This window comes from Equus asinus, chromosome 16 (genome assembly GCF_041296235.1).
Source record: "Equus asinus isolate D_3611 breed Donkey chromosome 16, EquAss-T2T_v2, whole genome shotgun sequence".
NCBI lineage: Eukaryota > Metazoa > Chordata > Mammalia > Perissodactyla > Equidae > Equus > Equus asinus.
In genome coordinates this window covers 20,949,418-20,974,463 of record NC_091805.1, presented here as the reverse complement: position 1 = coordinate 20,974,463, position 25,046 = coordinate 20,949,418, and the positions used below count along the sequence as shown (strand labels likewise).

The 25,046-nt window shown below is 41.9% G+C and overlaps 1 protein-coding gene across 17 annotated transcripts in view; it reads left to right on the top strand.

Annotated features, from left to right (window-relative positions):
* Positions 1–25,046, top strand: part of MCOLN2 (mucolipin TRP cation channel 2) — a 49,358-nt gene that overhangs the window by 3,291 nt on the left and 21,021 nt on the right. For 9 of the 17 annotated variants that reach the window (XM_044749232.2, XM_044749230.2, XM_044749235.2 and 6 more), the window contains exons 2-4: positions 12,554–12,713; positions 19,888–20,061; positions 21,910–22,063. In XM_044749232.2, coding sequence (XP_044605167.2) covers positions 12,554–12,713; positions 19,888–20,061; positions 21,910–22,063 — 488 coding nt within the window. Of the gene's footprint in view, positions 1–9,421; positions 9,561–12,536; positions 12,714–19,887; positions 20,062–21,909; positions 22,064–25,046 lie in introns of those variants that run through there. The other 8 variants (XM_070486739.1, XM_070486735.1, XM_070486741.1 and 5 more) reach the window with 3 other exon arrangements.

Genomic DNA, 25,046 nt, shown 5'->3' with positions numbered 1-25,046 from the left:
TCTGGTGGTTTCAGCCTAAAATATCTATCAGGCAATAATCGATGACTAGTGAGGCTAAAGATTCTGGAAAATTGTCCTTGCTGTAATTCCAGAAGACCTACAATTTAAATGATGGATTTAAAAAAAATCCTATTCCCTCTAGCATCTAGAGGGATTTGTTAGAGAAAGGAAGGATCCAGGGATCCCTCAGCTGACACTGAGGTGGGCTTGTCCAAAAATAAGGTAAACTCATTCAGGGGTTTGAGCAAAAAATGGTTAATTATAACCTTATAAATTTTCAAATTTTTCTGTTCCTTAGGGAGGGACATCAGCATGACGCTGTTAAATTGGGTACCTATTGAAAATGTTAGAGAAAGAAAAACGTAAGGAGCCATAATACCCGTCGTCTTCTCCAGCTTGAACTGCATTTGGAATCCTGTATTGCTGAGATGCAGACTTTGCATTGCTTGTCTCTGACCCAGAGAGCTGATTCTTCAGGGTGTTTTCAAAAGAGGCATGGCTTGTTCAGAACAAGCACTTTTAAAATGTGCAGCCCTAGTTCTGCTTTCCTGCCGGCCTGAGGCAGCAAAGTGGGATGGGAGGTGATTTTTATGGGAACTTGGTGGCAGGGCTGTCTTCAGGGAAATTCCTGAAAGTCCTAGCATGCTCATCTTTTGTGGGTGGCTCTGGTGGAAAATGAGAAGCCCCTACAGTCTTTCCTTGGGGGACGGTGTGGGGGGAGGGGGGGTGTGGGGGTGGGAAGGTGGTACTTCTTAGGATCAGGAGGACCATGTCATTTATGTTCTGAGAGCTGTGCTGAGAAGGTAACAAGGTTTCCTTCTTCGACCTTTTTTTTCTTAACTTCCTTTAATTGGGGCCCACCTACCCCAGAGCCCCAGCTATCTGGAAGTTTTTTTACCCTTTCTCTGTGAGATTAGCAAATCATGAGAAAATCTGTTCATTTTAGGAATTGGAGTGAGAAAAAAAAAAAACTGATGTGGGCGTTGCTGGGATTGGTCTGAAGTCTTCCATCTGCCAGATGTCCTGTGACACCCCTCCTGGGGCCAGCATGGTCATTGCTGTAGAAACGCTGAATTTTACTCTGCACTAATGTGATTACCTGAAACGTGTTATTAGACTCTTTCTGCTTGAAATAGCTTATTTTAACTCATAGTGATAACTCAGGAATTCATATGTTAGTCACCAGAAATCAAGAAAATACGGAAAACTCGAAGAAGAAAATTAAGAGTATCTATGCTGCTACTTCACAGAGATTGCCAAGATTTTTTTTTTCTGGTTGATGCCCTTCTAGACTTCTAAAATGTCTACATACAAATGTAAATGTCAACATTTTTGGAAAAGTGGAATCTCAATATATTTATTCAGTAGCTTAAGAAAAATTTGACAGTATGTCATAGGCATCTTTAAGTCAATGCAAAGTGACAAATAGGGTTCAATGAGATTTTTGTAACCATCTTTATGACTGATTATTTAAACATTTGTAGTATAAATCCATAGAAGTGTGATTCCTAGATCATAGATATTCTTATAGATACTTCCCAAGCGCCTTTCAAAAATTTACATTTCCTTCAGTAAGATTTTTTTCATTATTGATAAATAAAAATTATGCTAGCTTTCACCAATATGATTGTTAGTAAATTTTTGTTGTTGTTAAATATTCACTGGCCTATTCAGATCCTTTGCCTATTATCATATTGGATTGTTTTTTTCTTGTAAATAATTTGGAGCTCTGTACAGGTAATAGATAGTAACTCCTTTTTGGCTTTTTAAATATATTGCAGGTCCTTTTTTCCCTAGTCTGTCTTAACTTTTTTTTTTTTTTGAGGAAGATTAGCCCTGAGCTAACTACTGCCAATCCTCCTCTTTTTGCTGAGGAAGACTGGCCCTAACCAACATCCATGCCCATCTTCCTCTACTTTATAGGTGGAACGCCTACCACAGCATGGCTTTTGTTTGTCAAGCGGTGCCATGTCCGCACCCGGGATCCGAACCAGCGAACCCCGGGCCGCCGAGAAGCAGAACGTGTGCACTTAACCACTATGCCACCTGGCCGGCGCCTGTCTTAACTTTTTGAAGTTTAAAATTTTTGTGTTAAGATCTGTCAGTCATTTTCATGGCTTCTAAATTTTGTCATGCTTAGAAAGTCATGTTAAATCATATTTTAAAAAATTCTAAATCTTATGCTTCTATTAATTTTTTTCATGTATCTAAATTTTACTTTTGCATTTGGTTTGAGGGAGGAATCTAACTTTTTCTCTCCCCATTGGATTACGGGTTTTCATAATAACAATTCACTGAATAATTCATTCTTTAGAAAGACTTTAGGAATAGTGAATGAAACAAAATAGGATTTCTATCAGCAAACCAAGCAACTAAATTACCTAAAACCCTCTAATGTATCTTGTCTAAGCAAGACTTTTCAGTACATTTTTAATTTAACTTTTCATATCAATATTTTAGACTTTGTTGTTATTGTTGTTTTTATTGTATTTGTTGTTATTATTATTATTTGATGTGGCCAAGAAAAGTTCCTATAGTCAGGGTTGTTGTATCATTTCCATTTTTTTTTTTTTTTCCTGCTGGGAAAGATTCGCCCTGAGCTAACATCTGTTGCCAGTCTTCCTCCTTTTTTCACGTGAGCTGCCACCACAGCATCGCTACTGACAGACAAATGATGTCGTACCACACCCAGGAACTGAACCCAGGCCACCAAAGCAGAGCACACTGAACTTTAACCCCTGGGCCGTGAGGGCTGGCCCTCATTTCTTTTTCCCACAAATATTCGTTGAATGCCTATTATGTGTTACATAATCTACTCTAGGCTGGGGGATATAGTGATAAGACTGGACCTCCATGAAGTTCTCTTCTAGGGAAGACCAATAAAGATTGTGATCTCAGTTATGAAGGAAATTAAGTGACGAGAGAGGCAGTAGAGAAGGCCACTTTTTTTTTTTTTTTTTTTTAAGATTTTATTTTTTCCTTTTTCTCCCCAAAGCCCCCCGGTACATAGTTGTGTATTCTTCGTTGTGGGTTCCTCTAGTTGTGGCATGTGGGACGCCGCCTCAGCGTGGTCTGACGAGCAGTGCCATGTCCGCGCCCAGGATTGGAACCAACGAAACACTGGGCCGCCTGCAGCAGAGCGCGCGAACTTAACCACTCGGCCACGGGGCCAGCCCCGAGAAGGCCACTTTTAATAGAATGATCAAGGAGCCTTCTCTAAAGAGGTGACACTTGGGCTAAGAGGTGACCGATGAGAAGGACTCAGACATGCAAAGAGTTGGGGGAATCCCAGGAGAAAGGATGAAACAGCAAGTGCGAATGTCCAGAGCAGGGAGTGTTCCGGGGCCAGGAAGCGAGTGTGGGTAGTGAGAAAGGGGAGGAGAGCGTGTGGGAAGCAGTGGGGCAGGGGGTTTTTAGGAATGGTAGGAGAGTTGGATTCAGCCTGAGAGCAGGGGGAAGCCACTAATGGGTTTTAAGCAGGTGATATCTGATTTCTACTTTACCCTTCTGGCTGCTCTGTGGAGAACTGGGAGGCTGTTGCAGTTGTCAGGTGAGAGATGATGCTTGGACCAGGGAGGCTGCAGTGGATACAGAGAGATGGGGACCACTCCATGACGTGTTTTGAAGGAAGACTTCATCTATTGGATGTGAGGGTTGTGGGAAAGGAGAAATCAAAGCATGACTCTGGAGCAAACGGTCCTGTACTTTGCTGCACATTAGGATCCCCTGCCAAGTTTATCAGACTCTCAATGCTCAGCTCCTATTTGGGTCCGATCAAATCAGAATGTCTGGGGGCTGGAAGCCAGGCACTGAAAAATCCCCAGGTGATTGTCTTGTGCAGCCAAGGTGGGAAACCACTGACAGGATGAGGGATCGCAGCTGAAACATCTGGAAGACTGTGTGCGATCTCTCTGTTGAGCTGCTGGGTGGAGAAGAGGAGTGGAGGGTTGGTTTGAGAAACCTCTTAGACACATGGGTAGAGTTTCAAGGAAAGGCTTAGATGAGGAAGTTGTTCAAGAAAAAGATTTCCTGGAGATGCAAATGTCAAAGTCAACATCATGTGGGTAGTAGTTAAAGTCACAGGAGTGGATGAACTCTTCTAGAAGGGAGGATAAAGGATAGAAGAGCCTGGGACTGTGTCCCGAGGTACTCTGGCATCTCAAGGCAGATGGAGGGGGAGCCAGCAAAGGAGACTGAGAGATGCCCAGTGAGGTAGGAAGAAAACCAAGGGAGTGGGGTGTCCGAGAAATGGAGGGAAGAGATTACCTCAGGCCTGTGGTGGTCACCTGTACCACATGCTGCTGAGTCACTAAGCAGAGGCCTGAGAAGTGGCTGTCGGAATCTGCAGCAGGAGCTGGTTCACCTGAGCAGTTTCAGTGGTGTAGAATGAATGGAAGCCCAGAGTTTGCTCTAGAGAGTCTGAAGCACAAAGATACCGTGAGGAAGGTAGATGTTGGGTTCATTCCATCAAAGGCTTTACTTGTTTCTTCCTTCTCATTTCAATAATATGACCTGCTGAATTTGTGATTAGGATGCTGTTGTCTGCCAAATTATCATATATTTTTAAATAGGAGAATTTATGTTTGATATATTAGTTTATTTGAATATAACAGTTTTTTCTTCATTCCTGACCATCTTACAGGCCATTATTCCTTAAGAAATATTAACTCAGGGATCAAGAAGGAACTTTGGACAAAGGGGTCAGTGAAATTGGATTCTTAGAGTTGGGGGCAAGTTGCAACCTCAGAGCGTCTTAGTTGCCTCATTTGTAAAATTAGGAATTTCGAAGAACTAACCTCTAAGGTGGAGGACTTCAAACTTGGGTGCACATTAGAATCACCTGAGGAGCTTTTTAAACCCCCCCCCAAAGCCCAGGCTGCACCCACACCAGTTACCCCAGAATCTCTGAGGGCGGAAGCTGAGCATCAGTAGTTTTGAAGTTTCCCAGGTCGTCCAGTGTGTAGCCAAGTTTGAAAGCAATGGCCCTACATTCTTGTCTAGCCCTAGTATGGAATCACTCCATCCTTCAGTATTAATACATTCCTTGCCTTCAACAAAATTGGGAAGAAGGGAGGGATGGATTCTAGGCAGGCAACCAGCAGTGCCTGTCACGGGAAGTCTCAAAACTTACCTGCCAGGCTTCGTTTCTCAGGAAGGGGTGGAAGGATACTCTCCACAAAAATGAGGGAGCAAAGAAAGAGGTGGAGATGGGATCCGGGAACTCAGAATCCAGGTTAGGAGGGAGGTGAAGGGAATTCCCAGTCTGACGGCCCCAGCAGGCATGAGAAAGCAGCCAGTATGGGCTGGAGCGGGGAGATGAGAGCTCCAGGAATGACGTCTCTGGAGAAGAAAGAAGTTGACAGGATATCCAACTTGTTTGTGTTGAAGGGAGCTGGCAGATTCAGCCACAGTTTGGTGATGAAGTCCTGGTTGGTATGTAGAAAACTAAGCAAATGGGAAAAAAGGCAATTAACTCTAGAAAAAAAATCTTTGTGAGATTATAACATTACGGTGTACTGTTGGCTCAACTGTGAAGAGTATTTGCATATTCACTTTGTAAATTCAGTGTGTTAATTTATCCAAAATTTTTATTAAAACTTTATTGGGAAGATGAGCGGGGAGGTGAAATGTGTATGTTTGCTGGTGGGGGCAGATGGATGAACTAAATCTATATTTTCCAAAGGAAGATGTAAATTGATAATGCCTAAAAAAGGAAAAAAAATAGTGGGATAGTATTATTTAGAAATGTTAAAGTAAATAACTGGGAAAAAAAAAAAAGAGAGAGAAAAATAGTTGCCTCTGGGGCCTGCCCCATGGCCGAGTGGTTAAGTTCGTGTGCTCCGCTTCTGTGGCCCAGGGTTTTGCCAGTTCGGATCCTGGGTATGGATATGGCACCGCTCATCAGGCCATGCTGAGGTGGCATCCCACATAAAAGAACTAGAAGGACCTGCAACTAGAATATACAACTATGTACTGGGGGGCTTTGGGGAGAAAAAAAAGAGGAAGATTGCCAACAGATGTTAGCTGAGAGCCAATCTTCCTCAAAAAAGAAAAAAGTTGACCCTAATGAGCAGAAATCAGGGGTAGGGTTAGTTATAGTTTGTTTAAAATTATGTACACAATTAAGTTGGAGGAGGAAAAAAGATGGTGGTGGGGCGGCAGGTGGGACCAGATGATGCAGAGCTACACAGACGGAGGTTCCTGGTTTGGGTCCTGGAAGGCTTGTGGAACCATTCACTATGATGAGAGACAGGAAGAAGGACAGATTTGGAAAGTGGTTTGTCCTGCCTTCTCTGCCCCATCCTCTGTGACTCGTGAGAAAGAGTTCTGAGTTAGAAAAAATATTCTGTTCTAGTACCACTGCATCAATACAAGATACCTAAACAGGTTTGATAGGGAAAGGAGCTGGGCCAACAAACATCCATTTCTCCCAGGCTAAGGAGTGTAGGATCAGCTGGAATAACAATCGAGCAACCACATCTAAGGTGTGCTTGGAGCTCTTAAATACTAGGGAAGTAGTCCTAAATATTTTTTGATAACTTATCCCCATCAGTTAAAAGAATACCCACCCTCTCTGAATGTATATTTATTTATATAATGTATGCAGAACCGTCTATACTATAAAGCGGGTAAAATGAACATTTTAAGGGATGAGAGAGATGACGATGTTAAAATAAGTTGCTAAATGCAGTGACTGGAACGTCATTATGACTCCGTAGGATCATTAGCTAATATCTTAGGGCACAACATATATACTTAGGGCCAGGTTCATCATTTAACAATAGTAGATTTAGCCAATATTTTAAATAATTTGATAAATCTGTTTCTTTTTTCCATCTTCTTTTTAGATCAGATTCGCTTTTTGTCTTTTTTTTTAGCTCATGGCCATCCAAGTTAATGTTAGGAGAGTGTTAGCTTTCCCAGTTTCTTGTTGTTAATTTAGGCTTACATCAGTTTTACAGTGAGTCTCATTGTTTTGAAAGCTTTATGTCCCTTGCCCATTCGGTGAGAGTTAACTAAACTGGATAATGTACTCTAAAAAGTGCTTAAATGGGCCCACATAAATCCTAAGTTGTGGGAATATGCTGAAAACCAGTGAGGGCATCACTATCAAACCCCTACTATGGGGAGTTGCATTCTTCTCCCAGGACGCCTTGCCCACTGAAGTGAAACACAGGCATCTGCCATTCTGACAAGGTGAGGGCATCTTAGGTGTAATATATAATAATGCATACATTTAAACTTGCAAATCTGAACTTCTCTCTTTGCTGGGTTAATACAATTAGAAGCCCTAACCCTTTCTTCTCATAAACCAGCAAATGATCTTGCACACCCGCTGTGTGCACACACCCACTTTGGAGAACACAGGAATAGAAAGCAAACTTTCACGTCTCTTTTTGAGTAGGTTAAGGGTCATGCAAGCTGAAAAGCAATAGCAGCCTGGGCTGGTTCGCTTATTTGCTGAGTAGATTGTGCTAATGGGAACAAGGTATCTTCATCGAAACTGGTGTATACATTTTTCTGAGGCCAAGGTCAAAAGGCTTCACAGATTCTCATAGAGGTTTAAGACCCCAATGAGATTAAGAATTGCCCATAACTTGTTTTGGGGTTTTTTTTTTTTTTGCTTTTTTCGAAACTTTAAGCTTCCCTAGAATCTTAGTCATCAATTTGATAAAGCTGGAATTGCCCTTGGTCATATGAGAGCCTTAAAATTAGCCAGCATCACATGGTCCTGATTATCTGGGGAAAGAGTAAGTTTTCTTAGTAACCGGCAGTCCTCTCATGTGCTTCCTCCCCGACTTTTCACCACAGTACCAGTCTCATGCTTCTTTCTCGAGTCCTGTTTACTTTTCCGTTCTAGCATCTCTAGCTTTTATTTAGCCTACTGTGTGGGTGACTTTCCATTCTGTTTAAGATCTTGTTTTTATGCTTGCAAATACTGTGCTTTTTTGCTTTGATATTTTGGTCCTTAACAGTGCCATTTTTAAGCTTATACAAATCCAGATCGTGCATTTCTTGTAGTTTAGTGAGACAAATAATTCGTAAGAGTCACGATTGCTTTTATTTGCAATTGATGGGTCAGTGAAATTGAGATCTTCATTGTTTCCTGTTCCTTAGTTGTTTGATGGTGTAGTCACTTTCGCTTCTGCTCAGTTGTGTTGTCACACGTTGGCAGCTCTCTGTCCTTTTCTAAACCTGTTGGTGATTTTCATCATTTGTGATGGAAGTTGCAGTATTTCTGCCGCTGTCTTCATTCTTGCTTACGGAGTTGTGACTTCAGCTTTCAAGCCTCTTGTACCAAACACCCAGATGGTGCCCAGCACTAGAGTGTGTTGGATAAGTATGTGCCAAATGCAAGAAGGTTTTAGTCCTATGATATTGTCCTGTCTCTCTTTTATTTTTTTAGTTTTCCTGTCATCACTTTGCACAACTTTTTTCTGCATTGTTGTATTTTTGTTATAGCAATAAGATGTCTGGTGGGGTGTGTGTGTGTGTTTAATATTCTTCACCTCCCAAGGAACTAGGGCAAATCTACAAATTGGGAACAGGGGAGCAAGAAAGAAGCCTCAGAAAAGTAAAGTTTAGAAAGCTTATACATTTACATTTTCCTTGAGATGCTAGAAGTATTCAAGCAAATATTACCTTTTCTTCCAAGCTTTAGATGTTGTTTCTAAACTTAAGTTAGACTTATTAAAAAACAGCCGTCTCATCATGTAACTTTATTATTCATATTAACTAATTTGTTTTCTGTATTTCTATCATTCTATTATCAGTTGATCCCATTTGACCAGTACCATCCTACATTTCACCCGGTGGCTCCCGTACGCTAGAGGGGAAAGTGTTTCACGCTGGCTTTCTCGTTGCTCTTTTTACCCTTCACAGTGCTAGAAGTATCGCAACTGCTCTGTCAATACCTACATGAGGAACATTTGGAAGATGCAGTAGTATAAATAACTTAATACAATAAATGATGCTGAGGTTCATTTTATGCTACATTGCTGTTTCTTTTTGGCCTGAGACTCATCTTCCTAATCAGGTTTCCTGGGGTAATGCTAACATCACTTATCGTTTCTTGAACACTTAGTGGCCATATAGTTGAGGAAACCAGCAGCTGGAAGAATTATTTGAAGCCTCTTAAAGCGATTGGGCTGCATTGGGCATGCTCTTCTCTCTGACCCAGGGTGTCAATGTGTACCTTGATTATAGTCCTGAATACATTTTGTCCTACTTTTATCTATTTGCATCTCTCCTTTCCACTGGACTGAGCTCCTGGAAGGCAGGAAGATGTCTCTGGCAGAGCTTGGCTCACAAAGTGTTCATTAAGCACATGACCTCATGCCCTGTGTTTCACACCACTGTTTTCGAGATAACAACCTCTTCTTTCCTCACTGTGGTGTTTCTCACATTGGAGGCCAGCGGTGGGGGTGGTGAGGAGGAGGAGTTTCTGTGGCCTTATTCTCAGGGTTCTGTGACAACTTCTGGGTGTCCTTTGCCTTTTACTAAATGCAAAGATATTGTGAATCATCAGGATGAGCACACTGGCAACACTGATCCCCGAGGTGAGTAATGGTGGTTAACTCTAAATTTGGTTTGCTCGGACATGCCCCAAAGGCTGCTGTACGTGTGTCCTCTGGGGCCTGAAGGTTCACTTTGGAGGGTGTTGCTCTCAGACACAGTTAAGATGCCACCTTCTCCTTGGAAATGCCTCTCTTGATGCTCCTCGTCAAGTGCCCCACAGCATGTACCACTCTGTGTTATGATGTGTTGTGGGATTCCCCCTCTGGCTCTCTGAGCCCTTCTCCAGGAGTTAGGCCTCTGCTTCCATAATCTTTTTCACACTTACGGCACAGCATTCCCTGAGCTATTTGATAACTTGTTACTATGCACTTGCAAGACTGTCTCTCCTGCCAGACGCTGAGCGTCTGAAGTTCCGGCAGCCTCTTCAGCTTTGTGTGGTGAGCGCCCAGCCCTGTCGCTCAGCACAGTCCGTGCTCAGTAAGTTGATGAGATCAAATCAAGAGGTAACTGTAGCAGGTACAGGGCAAACACATTTTAAAAGTCTCCTTCTTTTGAAATGAGACTCATTGTGGTAATTGATTTTTCATTTCTAAAAGTTTTTTGTTCTTCCCAAGGTTTTCTTGTAGATATTTTTACCTATATTTGTCTTTCAATATATTAAGCGTGGTTGTTTTCTAATCCGTATCTGATTCAGATGTCCTTGGCCCTGTCTCTGCTGTATTTCTAACCTGACTGTCTCCTGTTACTTTGTTTCCTCCTGTGCCGGGTTATATTTCAATACCTGCCAGCCAGTGTAGCTTTTGCTAGAGTGCCCCCAGTCCTGGGAGGGACACCTGGAGAGGTCTGTGGTGTTTGCTGGGAGACAGAGGGCAATCCCGGTCTGGAGCCCCCGACCCCAGCAGGCTCACAGTTTGACGTTCCCTGGCTCAACCCCTCACAGGGCTGGGTTGTGCCCATATTTCTCAGGAAGGGTCTGTTTTTCTATTTCCTTTTACGTTTCTTTGATTGGGCCCACTCTGGCCTTCTCCGCAGTCCTCTAAGTGTGGGGCAGGCAGTTTTGATACTGGTTGTTTTTCTGAGGGAGTAGCTTTTTGGGGCCCCCGTCTAAATTTGAGGGGCATCTCCTCTTGGCTCTTGGATGGCCGTTGGGCCTTGATTCCTGGCTCCCTGGGTCTCCTTTCCTGGGACCGCAGAACTGAAGCCTAAGAGTGCATGGATAGTGATGGCTCCTACTTTCCCAGGTTCCCACCGTGGCCCGGGAGCTCCTTGCTCTCTTAACAATTCAGTCTTGAGGTGCTTGAAATGTCCTTTGATACTTTTTGGCACTTGGTACTTAGTTTTGCAGTCTTTTACAGGCAATTGTTCCACCTCCCCCCAAAAAGAAACATGCGTTTTATCCAGCATCTTTCTTCTCTTTCTTTCTCTCTTTTTCTTTCTCTCTCTTCCTCCCTCCCTTTTTCTCTCCCTCCCCTTTTCCCTTTCTCCCTCTCTCCCTTTTTCTCATTCCTTCCTTCCTTCCTCTCTATTCAGCAGGAGAATTCTGAATAACCTAGCCTACTGATTCTGGAAAAAGGAGGTCTAAAAATCAATTTTAAAATGACAAAATCATTAACAACTGAGTATAAGCCTTAAATAGTCTTGAAATAAGCCTTAAAATAGTCTTTCCTTTTTGGGCTTCTTTTAAACTTGTTAGTCAAAGGAGATAATATAGGTCATAAGTTAGTATAAAAATGTCATTTAGATATTTCAGGTGAAAAGATCCCCCAAAATGACCCCCAGTTATAAAAACTTCCCAAGAAATGAGTAGCTTGAATGATTGGCTAAACTTAATAGAATCTATTCATCAAACTTACCATCAAGACTGTTCCTATTACAAGAAACAGAAATCTAACTCAAACTGGCTTAAGCCCCAAAGGGTATTTATTGGCTCAAATTGAAAATCTTGGGATGGATGGCTTCAGGCACAGCTAGATCCAGGAACTCAAACGTTGTCATTAGGTTTAGTGTCTTTATCTTGTCTGTTATTCTGTGTTAGCTCCAATTTCTGGCAAGCTCTCCTATGATGGCAAGATGGCCTCTAGGAACTCCAGACTTATAGCCTATGCTTTAAGTGTATAATCTCCAAACTTTGTCGATAATGTATCTAAGTAAAAGTTAAGCACATATCCCCAATGTTTGTATATTTATTTATAAATTATACGCTACTACATACCATGTTATTCTATATGTTGTATTAATTATTAGTAGAGTTCAATTTTTTAGTTTTTAAGATAAAGAATAACATAGAAATACTAATATTTTCTATAATCCCAGTGGATTGTTTTGCACACCTTACTTTGGGAACTACTTCATGGAAAGAGCACATCTCTCCCATCAATTATAATCATCATCCTGTGAGCACATTTCGTTGATTCTCTTTTGGCCCAGCTTAAATCATGTGCCCATTCCCGAGTCCAGATCCTTTGAAATAGTAAAGCAAAATTTTACTAATGTAAGCAACACAAATGTCTGACTAGACAGAGAGAGATCCCATTTTAACTTTTTAAAGATATTTTATTTTGGAATCTTATAACCACTGATATATTGTCCCCCAAAATGGGTTATAATTCTTCTTTCAGTAGAGAGTTATAGAGCAAAGATTCTCTATTTCCACGACAATTGAATTCCACTAGTCTATACTAAATATCTGTGATTTCGCACCTTGGATATCATGACAGTATCCCATCTAATTTTTCTTAACACTCCAGTGACAGGTGAATGCTCTACGTTAAGATGCAGGAGTTGTCAAGTCTCTCAAATAAAATCCTATTTTTATAATTTTTGAGAATGGCCACTTTGAATAAGATGGGTAGCTGTGTGGAAAGGCAGGTCATAGAGGGCCCTGAATGATTTTCAGATCTCGAAAGAGAAAAGTAGTTCACTGGTTGGAGCGTTTTGCTTGTAAGAACGTGTAAAGCATGTAAACAGAAAGTATTAGTTAGGAGCTTCTGACGGACACTGTTCTGTGTATTTAAAAGCTGATCTTCTGTGGCAGAAATACAATGGCTCATCTTGATTCTGAGGTGAAAGAAGAATGTCTGAGGGAAGACCTGAAGTTTTACTTCATGAACCCTTGTGAAAAATACCGAGCCAGACGCCAGCTTCCGTGGAAACTGGGTTTGCAGATTTTGAAGATAGTCATGGTCACCACACAGGTAATTTTATAAAATCGATTCATTTGGTTTTTTCCTTACCCCAAGATGACACTGTTTTCACGTGTTCTGCCGCTTGACTTCTGATCTGAAGAGTCCACACACAAGCTCATGAAACTGTAAGATTATGTTGACTGTGGCGGGCGGATGGTTGGAGTCCAGGTTAGATGGCGACCTTGCTTTCATGAGGGATTCTGAGGTCGTATCCCACAGCTTCTGTACCTACAGATAACAGGAGAGCTGGATTGGTGGGGATGGGTTTCTGTATCTGAATGAGGCACCCAGGCTGGCGAAGGCTGCTCAGTCCAAGGTGGCTTGTGTTGAGATCTCGCACTGTTATCCAAATACACTTGACTTCAATACACTTCTGAAATCTGCGTTTTTGACTGTCTAGACTAGATATATAGAATGCAAAGCTTCCCTCTCATCAGTGGCTGAGCGCTCTAAGGAAACACTAACGCCCTGCGCTCTCAGGAGGCTACAAAGGCCACCTTGGGACCTTTTGTCGAAGTTCACATCGTTGAGCACTTTGTCACCAGTACACCGCAGCCAGCACAGCCGGCCTGTAGGCTCTGGGCCTGTGGCACTGAAGCAGTTTCAGGGAAGCCTCTCTGTGGGCAGCTACTTTGAAACACATGCTCTTTAAAAACAGAACTGAGTGAGGGGGTGTGGCTCCACTGGCAAATAATCACTCTGTTATCAATGTAAAAATGTTTGTAAACATGTTGTTTCTGGAACACAAAAATAAATACCTTTCTAAAAATACCTCCATCCAGTTTTAGAAATGAGAGGAGATTCCTGCCACAACTGAAATTGCATCTTTATTCTGCCTTCATAAAGAGGCCTTTTCATTGTATATACCAGCTCATCAAGTTTTAGGATAACCAAGTTACCTCAAAGGAAACAACAAGGTTGGGGCTGCCTCAGTGGCATAGTGGTTAAGTTTGCATGTTCCACTTTGGCCTCCTGGGGTTCACCGGTTCAGATCCTGGGTGCAGGACAACACACCACCTACCAAACCATGCTGTGGCAGGCATTCCACATATAAAGTAGAGGAAGATGGGCACGGATCTTAGCTCAGGGCCAATTTTCCTCAGCAAAAAGAGGAGGATTGGCGGCAGATGTTAGCTCAGGTCTAGTCATCATCTTCTTCCAAAAAAAAGAAACAACAAGGTCGAGATGCAGGGCCCCTGTTAAATGTGCATGCTTAGTTTTTTTTTTCTTTTTTAAATTTTTTAAATGCTAATTCTTGGTTTTGAAGTTTTAATTTTGGCAACCTACGAAGCAGGTGAATTGTTAGTATCACTTGGAAGGAGGAGAAATAATGTCCCATTTTGTCATTTGGCTAATTTTAATTGTTTCCCTATTACTTCTCTCACCAAACCAGCTTTCGTTTCAACTTTCTGATCTATTAATGTTACTAACATTCTAACTTACCTGGGCGTAAGACATCATCACCATCTTTGACTCACCTTCTTTGTCCTGATATTTACTAAATCTCACGGATTCTTCTTTCAAGAGTACGTCTATTTATGTTTCGCTATACTCGCTATCTTCTTTCTAGCACACACTCTTATCTTATCTCATTAGTTACTTAAGGGTATGTTGAAAGCGCCTCGTATGCTGTGCATTCTGTTGGGAATACAGCCAGGAACACGTCACTGCCACTGACAGCTAGCACATAGCGTAGCATTTGCCGTGTGCCGGACATGGTGAGCGCCTTCTGTGTATTAACTCATTTCATCTTCACTGCAGCCCTGGGAGTCAGCTCAGCGATTACTCTCTTTTAATGGATGAGGAAGCTGGGCCAAAAAGACTTAAGTAATTTGCTTACGGCCATTCAGTTAGTCAGTGGCGGAGCCGGGCTCTGAGCCGCGGCAGCCTGGCTCTACATCTGTGCCGTCTTGCTCAGATTGTCCTGCTCTAGAGATGGGGCCTGAGTGTTCGCAGTCTAGAAATAGAGGTCAGTTAACCAGGCTGCTTCTTGTCTTCATCTTATGCCTCCCTTTCTTATCCACATACATACCAGTCCACTCAATGCTAACATCAGATTAATTTTTCTTAGAACGCCTTTATTTGTGTCACTCTTCTGCTCAGAAACTTCTGTAGAACTCTATCTCCCACAGAAGAAAATCTTGACTCTCTAGCCTGGAATTCACAGATTTCCCCAGTCTCCTTCCACTTGCTTTTCCAACAGGTTTTCATCTCCAGTTTCCTCCCCAAATCCCAGCCAGCTGGCCCTACCTAGTGATTCTCATCCTGGCTCTGTTTGTTGCTCCAGGTGCAGAGGGCTGCTTCTTCTCCCTCTTCTTGTGGGTGCTGTTGAAGTCCATCTCCCCCGGCAGCCTTGCCTGGCCCCTCAACACACGGTTTTCCTTAGTACGCTAGGATCCCTGGCTGTCCTCATCACGAATTCCGCTTTTATAGAACATTTCTGGGAATTGATCATTTACTTTGTGTGTGGGTGTACCCTGTCTCCCGTTATAAAATTGGGAGGGATTAAACTTTTGTTCCCCTTTGTATCCTAATAAATTTTGCTACTTGGGTGATATCTAATTGGAGTACGTTTCTCAAATACCGTTCCTTCCTTCAAATCCCAGTTTCCCCTCCTCCTCTTGTGTCTCGTTTAGCACTCCATCCTTAAGTATACGGGACGAGTAGCATTTTATCAGGGTTGATGAGAAGGAAACTTTTTTTTAGACATTCCTACTCTGCATTCTGCAGTAATTTATAACCTCGAGAGGTGTCTGCATTCTTTTGCTCGTTCTGCTCTTTCCTCCCATATTCTTTGTACATTATTAGAGTGGTATCTTGTTTTTACCTGGTACAGAATATTTTCTCCTACGTTGATTTCATAATCAGGTCTTAACTTCAGTCTTTGCCAGGCTGCACTTAATGTGTAATTAGTTTTCTGTTTTATATCCTATTTTCGGCAAATCTTAAGATCTAGTTAGTGGGGTTAGGATGCATTTTCTATCAACTCCTTTTTAAAAATAAAATCACTTGGCCAGTCCCACCGTCTCCTTACTCTTGTCCTGTAGGGGGTGTGGTTCTGCCATTGTGTGAAGAGGACTCCATGGTTTCCTCCTCAGGGTTTCTCTCTTCTACTGAGAGATGCTTAAAATTCCAGCCCTGACCTGGTGCTGGGCCGTACATGTGGGTCTTACCTTGTTCTGTGAACCACAAAATGGAGGAAGTTTCTTGTTCCTGATGCCACATGGGGGTGGTTCTGAGCAGAGATTACACCTCTATGTTCTTTCATTCCCAAAGTTGAGTTGATGAGCTTTGAGTTTAAATAAGGTGGTAGCTTAAAATATCAGCAAATTGTATGCCACTTTCTTGGTTAAATTATCCATTCCTTATCCAGATTTTTTTGTGTTTCTTTAGGTTAGCTATCAGTGTGGGAGGAATGGCTCTCATAGTCCCACTTCTAGAGTTAAGTTGGCAGCATGTCAGTTTGAGAGGTAGTGTGGCCAAGTGGTTAAGAGAACAAACAGGCGAGTCAGATAGACCTGGTTTGGATCCTCACTCTGACACTTTCTAGCTGTTCCAACCTGGACAAATTTCTTAACTTCAGGTTGCACATGTATAAAATGGGATGATATCCAGCAGCAGATTCAGTATTTGACTCTGACATTGTGACAGCACTATCCCAGTTCCTGAGTACATCGTAGTGGAGGAAAAGGAAAAGAATCCCTGTCCTCATGGAGCCCAGTGTAATATCTCCCTCATAGAGTGTTGGGGAATTAAGTGAAAAATGAAAGGTATGAATTTTAGGCCCAGTAGATAAGAGCTGTTTGTCAACACCGTGCGGGGTTGGTCTTGCCCACATTCTATCCCAGCCTGCACAGAGGAAGCACTCAGCAAAGAGTCAGTTGTTTTTCATTTGTGTGTCAGTATTTTAAATAAAACTTTCAGACAATCATGTGTGTTGGTTCTCTGCTTTACTTTTTTAGCTTTCCAAAAGCACTGTGACCCTTTCTGGCATCTCCTACAGGCACCATTTACAGATGAGCTTGGAGAACCTTTATTCTTCTGGGCTTATTTTCAGCACAAGTTGGATGATGTGGGACTTCTTATCTGACATTTTTTTAAGAATGGCTGGGTTTTAGCAATTGCTCAATCCTTTGACTTGGCATTTGAGAAATGTGGCCTGGAGAGGCACAGATGCTGAAGAATGTCATCTATATACGTCCTCATACAATAGTTGCAATTCTGAAAAGCTAGCACTTAACTTCTTTTCTATAAGAAAGTCCCTGGGCTGGCTCCGTGGCCGAGTGGTTAAGTTCACGCGCTCTGCTGCGGCGGCCCAGGGTTCGGATCCTGGGCGCGGACATGGCACCGCTCGTCAGGCCACGTTGAGGCAGCGTCCCACATCCCACAACTAGAAGGACCTACAACTAAGATATACAACTATGTACGGGGGGGTTTGGGAAGATAAAGCAGAAAAAAAAAAAAAAAAGAAGATTGGCAACAGTTGTTAGCTCAGGTGCCAATCTTTAAAAAAGAAAAGTCCCAAATTTTTAAACAGAAGAAAATCGTGTAGCATAATAAAAATGACCTTGGAGTTGGACCCAGCTTTCATTCTATTAGGTAACTTAGGGCAGTTTAATGAATTTCAGTTTCCACATATGTAAAGTGGGGACGACAGAAGTAATATTTTCATAGGATTGTTGTAGTAAATGAGATTATGCATGTAAAGCAAGTTAGTACAGTGCCTGGAGTATAATAATTGCTAAAAATGGTAGTTTTAAAAAATTATTCTGCCTTTTAAAGAAGTCAGTTGAAATTTAAAAGCTAAAAAATATAAATCACCATAGTATGTAAGTTTGCATATGCTTGTTAACATTGTTTCACTGGAAAAGTTGAAGAGTCGATGTCTTATTTAGCGTCATGCAGTGTATCACATTAACCATGGAATGACAGCAAATAACAGAAATGTCAGGATCATCTAGTTGAACTTGCTGATTTGACACATGATGAAACAGAGTCTCAAATTGTTTTGGTGACTTAGTAGGGTGAAGATTTGGGGCAAACTGGATTCCCATTGTTTTATAACAGGTGAGGAGATAAAGTGAGTAGATGGGGAAGGGTGTGGGGAACAGGGCTTCTAGAGGTTTGACTTCTCTGCTACCACTGTGTGTGTGTGTGTGTGTGTGTGTGTGTGTGTGTGTGTGTGTGAGAGAGAGAGAGAGAAAGAGTGTGTGTATGTGTGAGAGTGCATGCACACTCATATGTCTCAACAATAAAAAAACCAACAACCCAATTAAAAAATGGGCAAAAGATCTGAACAGAGATTTCTCCAAAGAAGATATACATATGGCCAACAGACACATGAAAACATGTTTAACATCATTAACTATCAGGGAAATGCAAATCAAAACTACAAGGAGATATCACTTCACTCCCATCAGAATGGCTATAATTAACAAGACAGGAAACAACCAGTGTTGGCGAGGATGTGGAGAGAAGAGAACCCTCATACACTGCTGGTGGGAGTGCCAACTGGTGCAGTCGCTACGGAAAGCAGTATGAAGTACCCTCAGAAAATTAAGAATAGATCTAACATATGATCCAGCTATCCCACTGCTGAGTATTTATCCAAAGAACTTGAAAACACTAACGCATAAAGATAGATGCACCCCTATGTTCATCACAGCGTTATTCACAATAGTCAAGACTTGGAAGCAACCTAGGCACCCCTAAAGGGACGAATGGATAAAGAAGATGTGCTATATATAAACAATGGAATACTACTCAGCCATAAGAAATGATGAAATCTGGCCATTTGTGACAACATGGCTGGACCTTGAGGGTATTACGCTAAGTGAAATAAGTAAGAGGGAGAAAGTCAAATACCATATGATCTCACTCATAAGTAGACGGTAGAAACCAGGGCAAACAAACACATAGCAACAGAGATTGGACTGGTGGTTACCAGAGGGGAAGGGGGGAGGGAGGCAGGTGAAAGGAGTGATTAGCAACATGTGTGTGGTGATGGGCAGCAATTAGTCTTTGGGTGGTGAATATGATGTAATCTACACAGAATTTGAAATATATTATGATGTACACCTGAAAGTTTTATAATATAACCCCAATATTACTGCAATAATAAAAAAATTTAAAAAATAAAACAAGATTAAAAAAAAAGTGTGCATGTGAGAGAGAGTGCATGCACGTATGAGGGAGTGTGTGTGGGAGGAAATATGCATGAGACTGTAGGAGAGTGTGTAAGAGCGTGCATGAGAGAGTGTGAGACACTGTGAGAGAACATGTGAGAGTGTATGAGTGTGAAAGCGTGCATGTGAGTTTGTGTGTCTATGTGAGAGAGAGAGGTTAATTTCGTGTGTAGCTGTGTGTAATTTCCTGGGTTTTTTGGGTAAACAGTTAGTGCCTGAATCCCAAGAAGAAAACTTCAGGGCAGAGGCATACAGTCACTCCGGGGGAAGTATTTCCCTCCTGCCTCGCCTTGTGCTGGACACCATGTAAGGGGGAATAAATAGGAGTTTGATCACCAGGAGGTAGGTGCATGGTGACAATGAACGGGTTTGACGTCACATAGCTAAAGCGAGCCCTGTTATTCTTTCTGCTGCTTTGATGCTGGAGCTCTTGGAGGGGGAACCTCTTGGGTGTGAATCTGCTATGAGTTCCTCCAGAGCTGGAGTAATTGAATTCCTTTGACAATTATTACCTCTTAGCTGGAGTAAGTATTATGTAGGCCACTTTTCAAAACATTCTTAAAAGCTATAGGCAAAACAAAGTTGTGATTTTAAAAAATACTTATAATTTTTAAATGCTAAATCAGTAAAACATGACTTCTTGCTTTACTATGTACATCAAGTTTTAAAACAATTAATTTGAAATCTAAGTATAAGAAAAATAGATTCAGACTTAACTGATTTGAGTTCCTTCTTCTCCTTCTCTTCATTCAAGGCCAGTAAGTCATTGGGAGTGGTAATTTCTTCTAATTTCATGCTATTTCGAATTCCTGATGTAGCTCAATGATGTTATTCTCCTTTGGGACTTGTATTTTGACATTAATGTGATTAGTAAAAACCAAAACAGTGAGATTTTTCTTGCTGATGTTTACAGATAAGGGCTGACGATAGTTAGAAGGCATTTGCCTCCCCTGGTAGATGGTAAAAGTCATATGTTCCTATTTGATTTTCTTTTCTAGCTTGTTCGTTTTGGTTTAAGTAACCAGTTGGTGGTTGCTTTCAAAGAAGAAAACACTGTTGCTTTTAAGCACTTGTTTTTGAAAGGATATTCTGGCATAGATGAAGATGACTACAGCTACAGTGTATATACTCAAGAGGACGCCTATGAGAGCATCTTTTTTGCTATTAATCAGGCAAGTGTTTTGTTGTGAAGGACCTATACTTTAAGAGTATGATACTTGACTTGGTGGTCTCAGCAAAAATAGTTATACATATATTAAAATATTCTAACAAATTTTGCACACTCTGCCAAAAAATGTTTGCTATTTCTGTAGCTATATTTATACACAGCAGAGTTTGCCTATTTAAAATTTTTCTGTAAGATTTATGTATTTTATTTATCCCTTCACACCTACTACTTTGGGAGATTATCCCAGATCAAATAGCCAAGAGGAGATTTATAATCTCAGAAGATTTGATGAATGAGATGCCAAATCTAAGATTGTAGTCTCAATTTTGATGTCTTAGCAGTTATGAGCCTAGCCGAATCTTAAGAATATTGAGTAGGATCTCGATATAGGCAGGTATTGAGAAACCAGATTGATGGGCCTGAAGAAAGCATTTAGGGGAGAGAAATTGTTATTTTTTCTCTTTCATTCATTCATTCAATAAATACTTGGGTCCCTAGTATGTACCAGCTACTGTTCTAGACATTGGAGATATAGTGTGAATGAAACAGACAAAAACCCTGTTCTTATAGAACTGACTTCTGGAGGGGAGAGCCAGGCCAGTGGAAAGAAGTGAGATGTATAGTACTGAATGCTGACTCCCTGAAAACACCACCAAAAAAACAAGTTGATAAGCAATACTGAGCTTACTGCTGATAGCAGTCAGGGAGCTGCTCCTTGACCATTCCCCGCGGTTCCTTGGGTGGAGAGGGCAAAATCCAGATATAGTTCTGAAGTCTGTTTTAAGGCAGGTCTTTCAATGTGAGGGGTGCTCGATTAGAATTGGGTAAAGATCGTGAGATAATAGTTTAGGACTGGTGGACACACAAGTGAGGGTTTGTGGGGAGAGTGGTTTCAAAGAGTCTTGGAGCTGTTAGACTAAATCTTCAAAGTGGTTATCTGTTTAAATGAGCTTTTTGGATGTTCCTGAAATAAACAATACCGTTATTTGCAACTTTTATGTTCCTGGGCAAAAGTTTCCTGGAATAATAAAGTCATGTTATGAAGATGGGGCTAGTTGAGCCCTGTTAGTGCAGAGAGGCGAATGGTCACATCGTGTGAATGTGAGTTAATATGAGCTAACGTGAGTCATGCGAATGCAAGCTGGGGGTGTGGAGGGCTTGGGTCTGCAGGGGCATGTCCGGAAGTGATGGCTGCTGTGGAATAAGGCAGGGCGAGGACTGGGAGTGCCTGGTGCTGCCTGTGCACTGCCCATGGATGTTGGCAATTTGCATTGGGTGGAAAGGGAAGGCCTTGCTGATGTGGAATCAAGACCTGAATCAAGACCTGAGGCCTGGCAAGCTTCGGGAACTGCCTGGAGGTCAGTGTGGCTTTGGAAGGTGAGGGGTGGGGGCAAGGGACAGTGTCTGCTATAAGGTCAGCAATAGGCTTTGGCTGAATGAGGCTGGAGTCTACGTCAGCACGTTTACTTCAGTTTTGAGTTCTGTAAGTGTGTTTCTGTCCAACTCGAGAAAATTGCCTTGTGATATTTTACATCAGGGAGTTCTGTTGAAGGATATGAGATAAACAAGAAAAAAGAGCTAAAAGCGAGGGGCTGTCCCAGTGGCAAAGTGGTTAAGTTTGCACACTCTGCTTTGGCGGCCCAGGGTTCGCGGGTTCAGATCCCAGGTGCGGACCTAGCACCACTTGTCAAGCTGTGCTGTGGCGGCATCCCACACAAAACAGAGGAAGACTGGCAACAGAGGTTAGCTCAGGGCCAGTCTTCCTCACAAGAAAAAAGAGAGCTTAAAGTCTATTCTATAACTTCTGATGAAACTCTTAAAGCTCATAAGTGTTTTTATCTATTTTTAATAGTATCATCATCTAAAGAACATATCCCTGGGGACCCTTGGTTATGGAGAAAATGAAGACAATAGAATTGGCTTAAAAGTCTGTAAGCAGCATTACAAGAAAGGGAGCATGTTTCCTTCTAATGAGACGCTGAATATTGACAGTGACACTGAAAGAGGTAATGGAGTGATAATTTCCTTATATGCCTCTATCGTCGACTGTGGTAAGAGCAAGAATGCCCTCATGTGCTGGCAGCCCAGATGGAACAAACAGCTGTGCTTTCGTAACAGCTAACCTACTTGTGGCTTTTACCATTTGCCTGCAAAGGGCTTCGGCTCAGGAAACCGCGGGTCCATCGTGACAGGACCACGGAGCATTCGTGGATCTCTTTGGTACAACACAAGATTGTTGATTTTGGGGTAAATGCACAGGTGTTTCCTGTTTTGTTAGGTTTTTCCCTCTATGAGGGGGCAATTTGACTTTTTGGAAAAAGAAAAGTCTATATTTATTAACCGAAATAATGTGTGTCCAAATGCTTTATACTCTTTATTATTTGTAGAATATGTTAATAATCTTAAAAGGTGAATTGTGATAAGCAACTCATTTTCTCTTTGAGGATATCACTTGGCAAAAAGTTAACATCCAATTGAGTAGAATTGTTTTCTGCTGTTCTATTAAGAATTTAAAAGTGCCCAGAGTGTCCCATAGGTGGAGCTGAAAGCTTGTGTGGTGACCCTCTGCTTCAAGTAAGCCACGGGCCACTTGGCCTCTTAAAAAGGTGCGACTCAATCTGATGCATCATATGACTATTTTCCGGTGATTCATATGTTGTTTTCCTCAATTGATTTTTCTTGGAAAATCAATTAAAGAAATGTGGCCAAAGTCAATATCTGTGGCTACATAGGACAGGCAGTGCCAGAAAGCAGGATTTATTCCCTGACCATTGGACAGTGATGCCTTTGTTCATTTCCTTTCTATCAGAATATGGAATCTTTTTAACTAAATAGAGAGAAGATGTTTATTAATTTGACTTTTTTAAGAGAGATGGCTTAAGCAAGTTAATTGTATTTTTTGACTTGTTAAGTATAACTTGTCAAAGAGAACATTTTGACATGTCTAGTCAAAAGATGTAAAGAATATTCTTAAAATAGTTGATACTGGATTTTAGACTTCCTTTTCTTGGAGGCATTGCAGGAAGCCTGAAGAGGATAGAAATAGGAATTGAGCTTGACTTCATTGGTGTGGTATTACAGTTTAAGTAGGTGAATTAGCAGAAGCTGTTCTGATTACCTATTCATGAACTGCGCATTTTCTTTACTATTGAGAGAAGCATCCTTCGGTGTGTTAAATGCAGAGATCTTTCTGCATGCCCACTTCCCACTGGGTTTACGTTTAGTTGCACGGTTGATTGTGTAGCTCAGGGTTTCCCTCACTTCGTGCTCTGGGCATATCCTCCCGCTCCTGCCTCTGGACCTGGAGCTTTACCATTTAGCCTCATGGGGGGACTCTTTGTTTTTGTTAAAAAAAACAACCCCCACCCTTTTTTTTTTTTTCTCATAACATTTAGACGGCTGTCATTCTAATACAGTGTTTCATTTTCTTTAACACAGATTTTGAATTTCTAATGTTCTCCTTTCCACATGTCCTTAGCATGAGACATTATGACCATTTCATCATTTTCCCCGTTGTTTTCAGAACACAGCTAATCCCCCTCCTTTTGTCTCCTTTGCTGGAGTAGTCTGCCCCATAAATGAAATTCATTTGAATGATGAGGCTGCTACTCGAATATCGCTTTGTTTTGTCTGAGGTTTGATGTCTTGCTTAGGGCTTTTGCCATCCTTTTCAAAAAAATCTCAGTTCTTAGGTTTTGCTGCCACCAGGTGCTTGGTGGCCTTATTAGCAATGACTGTAGCATAAGGGCAGCCAGACTTTAGAGAGTTCTGAATGTGTATTTAGATAAAGTGTAACTCTATAATTACAATTGCAAAATTTGAATAACCAAATAGACTTTTATAAGGCAAATTTTCAGATAGTGTAAAATGAAAAAATGCTGTCATATTTCTCTGAATCTAAGATGCTATCAATTTTTTTTTAAAGACTCATCTGTTTTAGAGACATTTAAAAGGGAAAAAAATAAACATTGAGAATGAAATACAGGCGAAGAATTTAGTCATTTACTCAGATCAGTTTAGTTCAAATGTGTTTTTTTTTTGGTTGTCACCTTAGAATAAGAATGTTAGAGGTAGAAGGACCTTAAATATCGTCAGTTTGGCCTTCATTTTGCAGTTGAGAAACTGGAGCTCAGTCAAGTTGGGTGACTGAGCCAAGGTTATGTAATATTTAGTGATAGTAGGGCTTTGCTACTCAAGTCCAGTAACATGAGCATCACCTGGGAGCTTGTGAGAAATGCAGGCTCTCAGGCCCACCCTGGAGATACTGAATCCCAATTTGCATCTTAATCAGATCCCTAAGTGCTTCATGTGCCCTAACAAACTTTGGAGGCCTGGTTCAGTGCTCTCCAGCTGAATGAAGCCTTTGGCTGTGCACAGACCTCTCTGTTACTGACTTCACCCAGTTTCCACTGTCCCTTGCCACCTGCCGTCAGTGTCTCCTGTTCCCGGCTTAGATACCTCTGGCCATCAGCGTCCCTCCCTTACAAAAGCTGGAGAGGCACTCGCCTCTCCCTTCTGTCCCACCTGGCTCCTCTCAGCCGTCCCTAGGGTCTTCCCCACCTGCGCCCAGTGCCCTGGCAGCTGATGCCTCCTGGAGAAGCGTGCCAGAGCAGAACACGCTCATCTTGCCACCAGGTCTTCAAAGCTCCCGGCACGGCTTCCCTCCACTGCCTTTCACCCTCGTGTTACAAAAGAACACAGAGCGAGGCCACAGTTAAGGCCTCACCTGAGCACCAGGGCTCCCTGCTTTCAGCTTCTGAGAAGTCCAGCCCCTCCTCTCTGCACCCAGATTTACACCTCTGAGCTGAATTCCTCTCTGAACTCTGGATTCCTGTATTCACTTGGCTGCTTGACAAGCGCTCTGTGATGTCTCATAGCGATTTCAAACCTGCCATGTCCAAAACAGAACATTTCAAACCTCCCCCCTCCCGACCCCTGGCTCAACCTCTTTCTTCTTAGTCTTCCCCATCTCAGAAAACAATACGAATA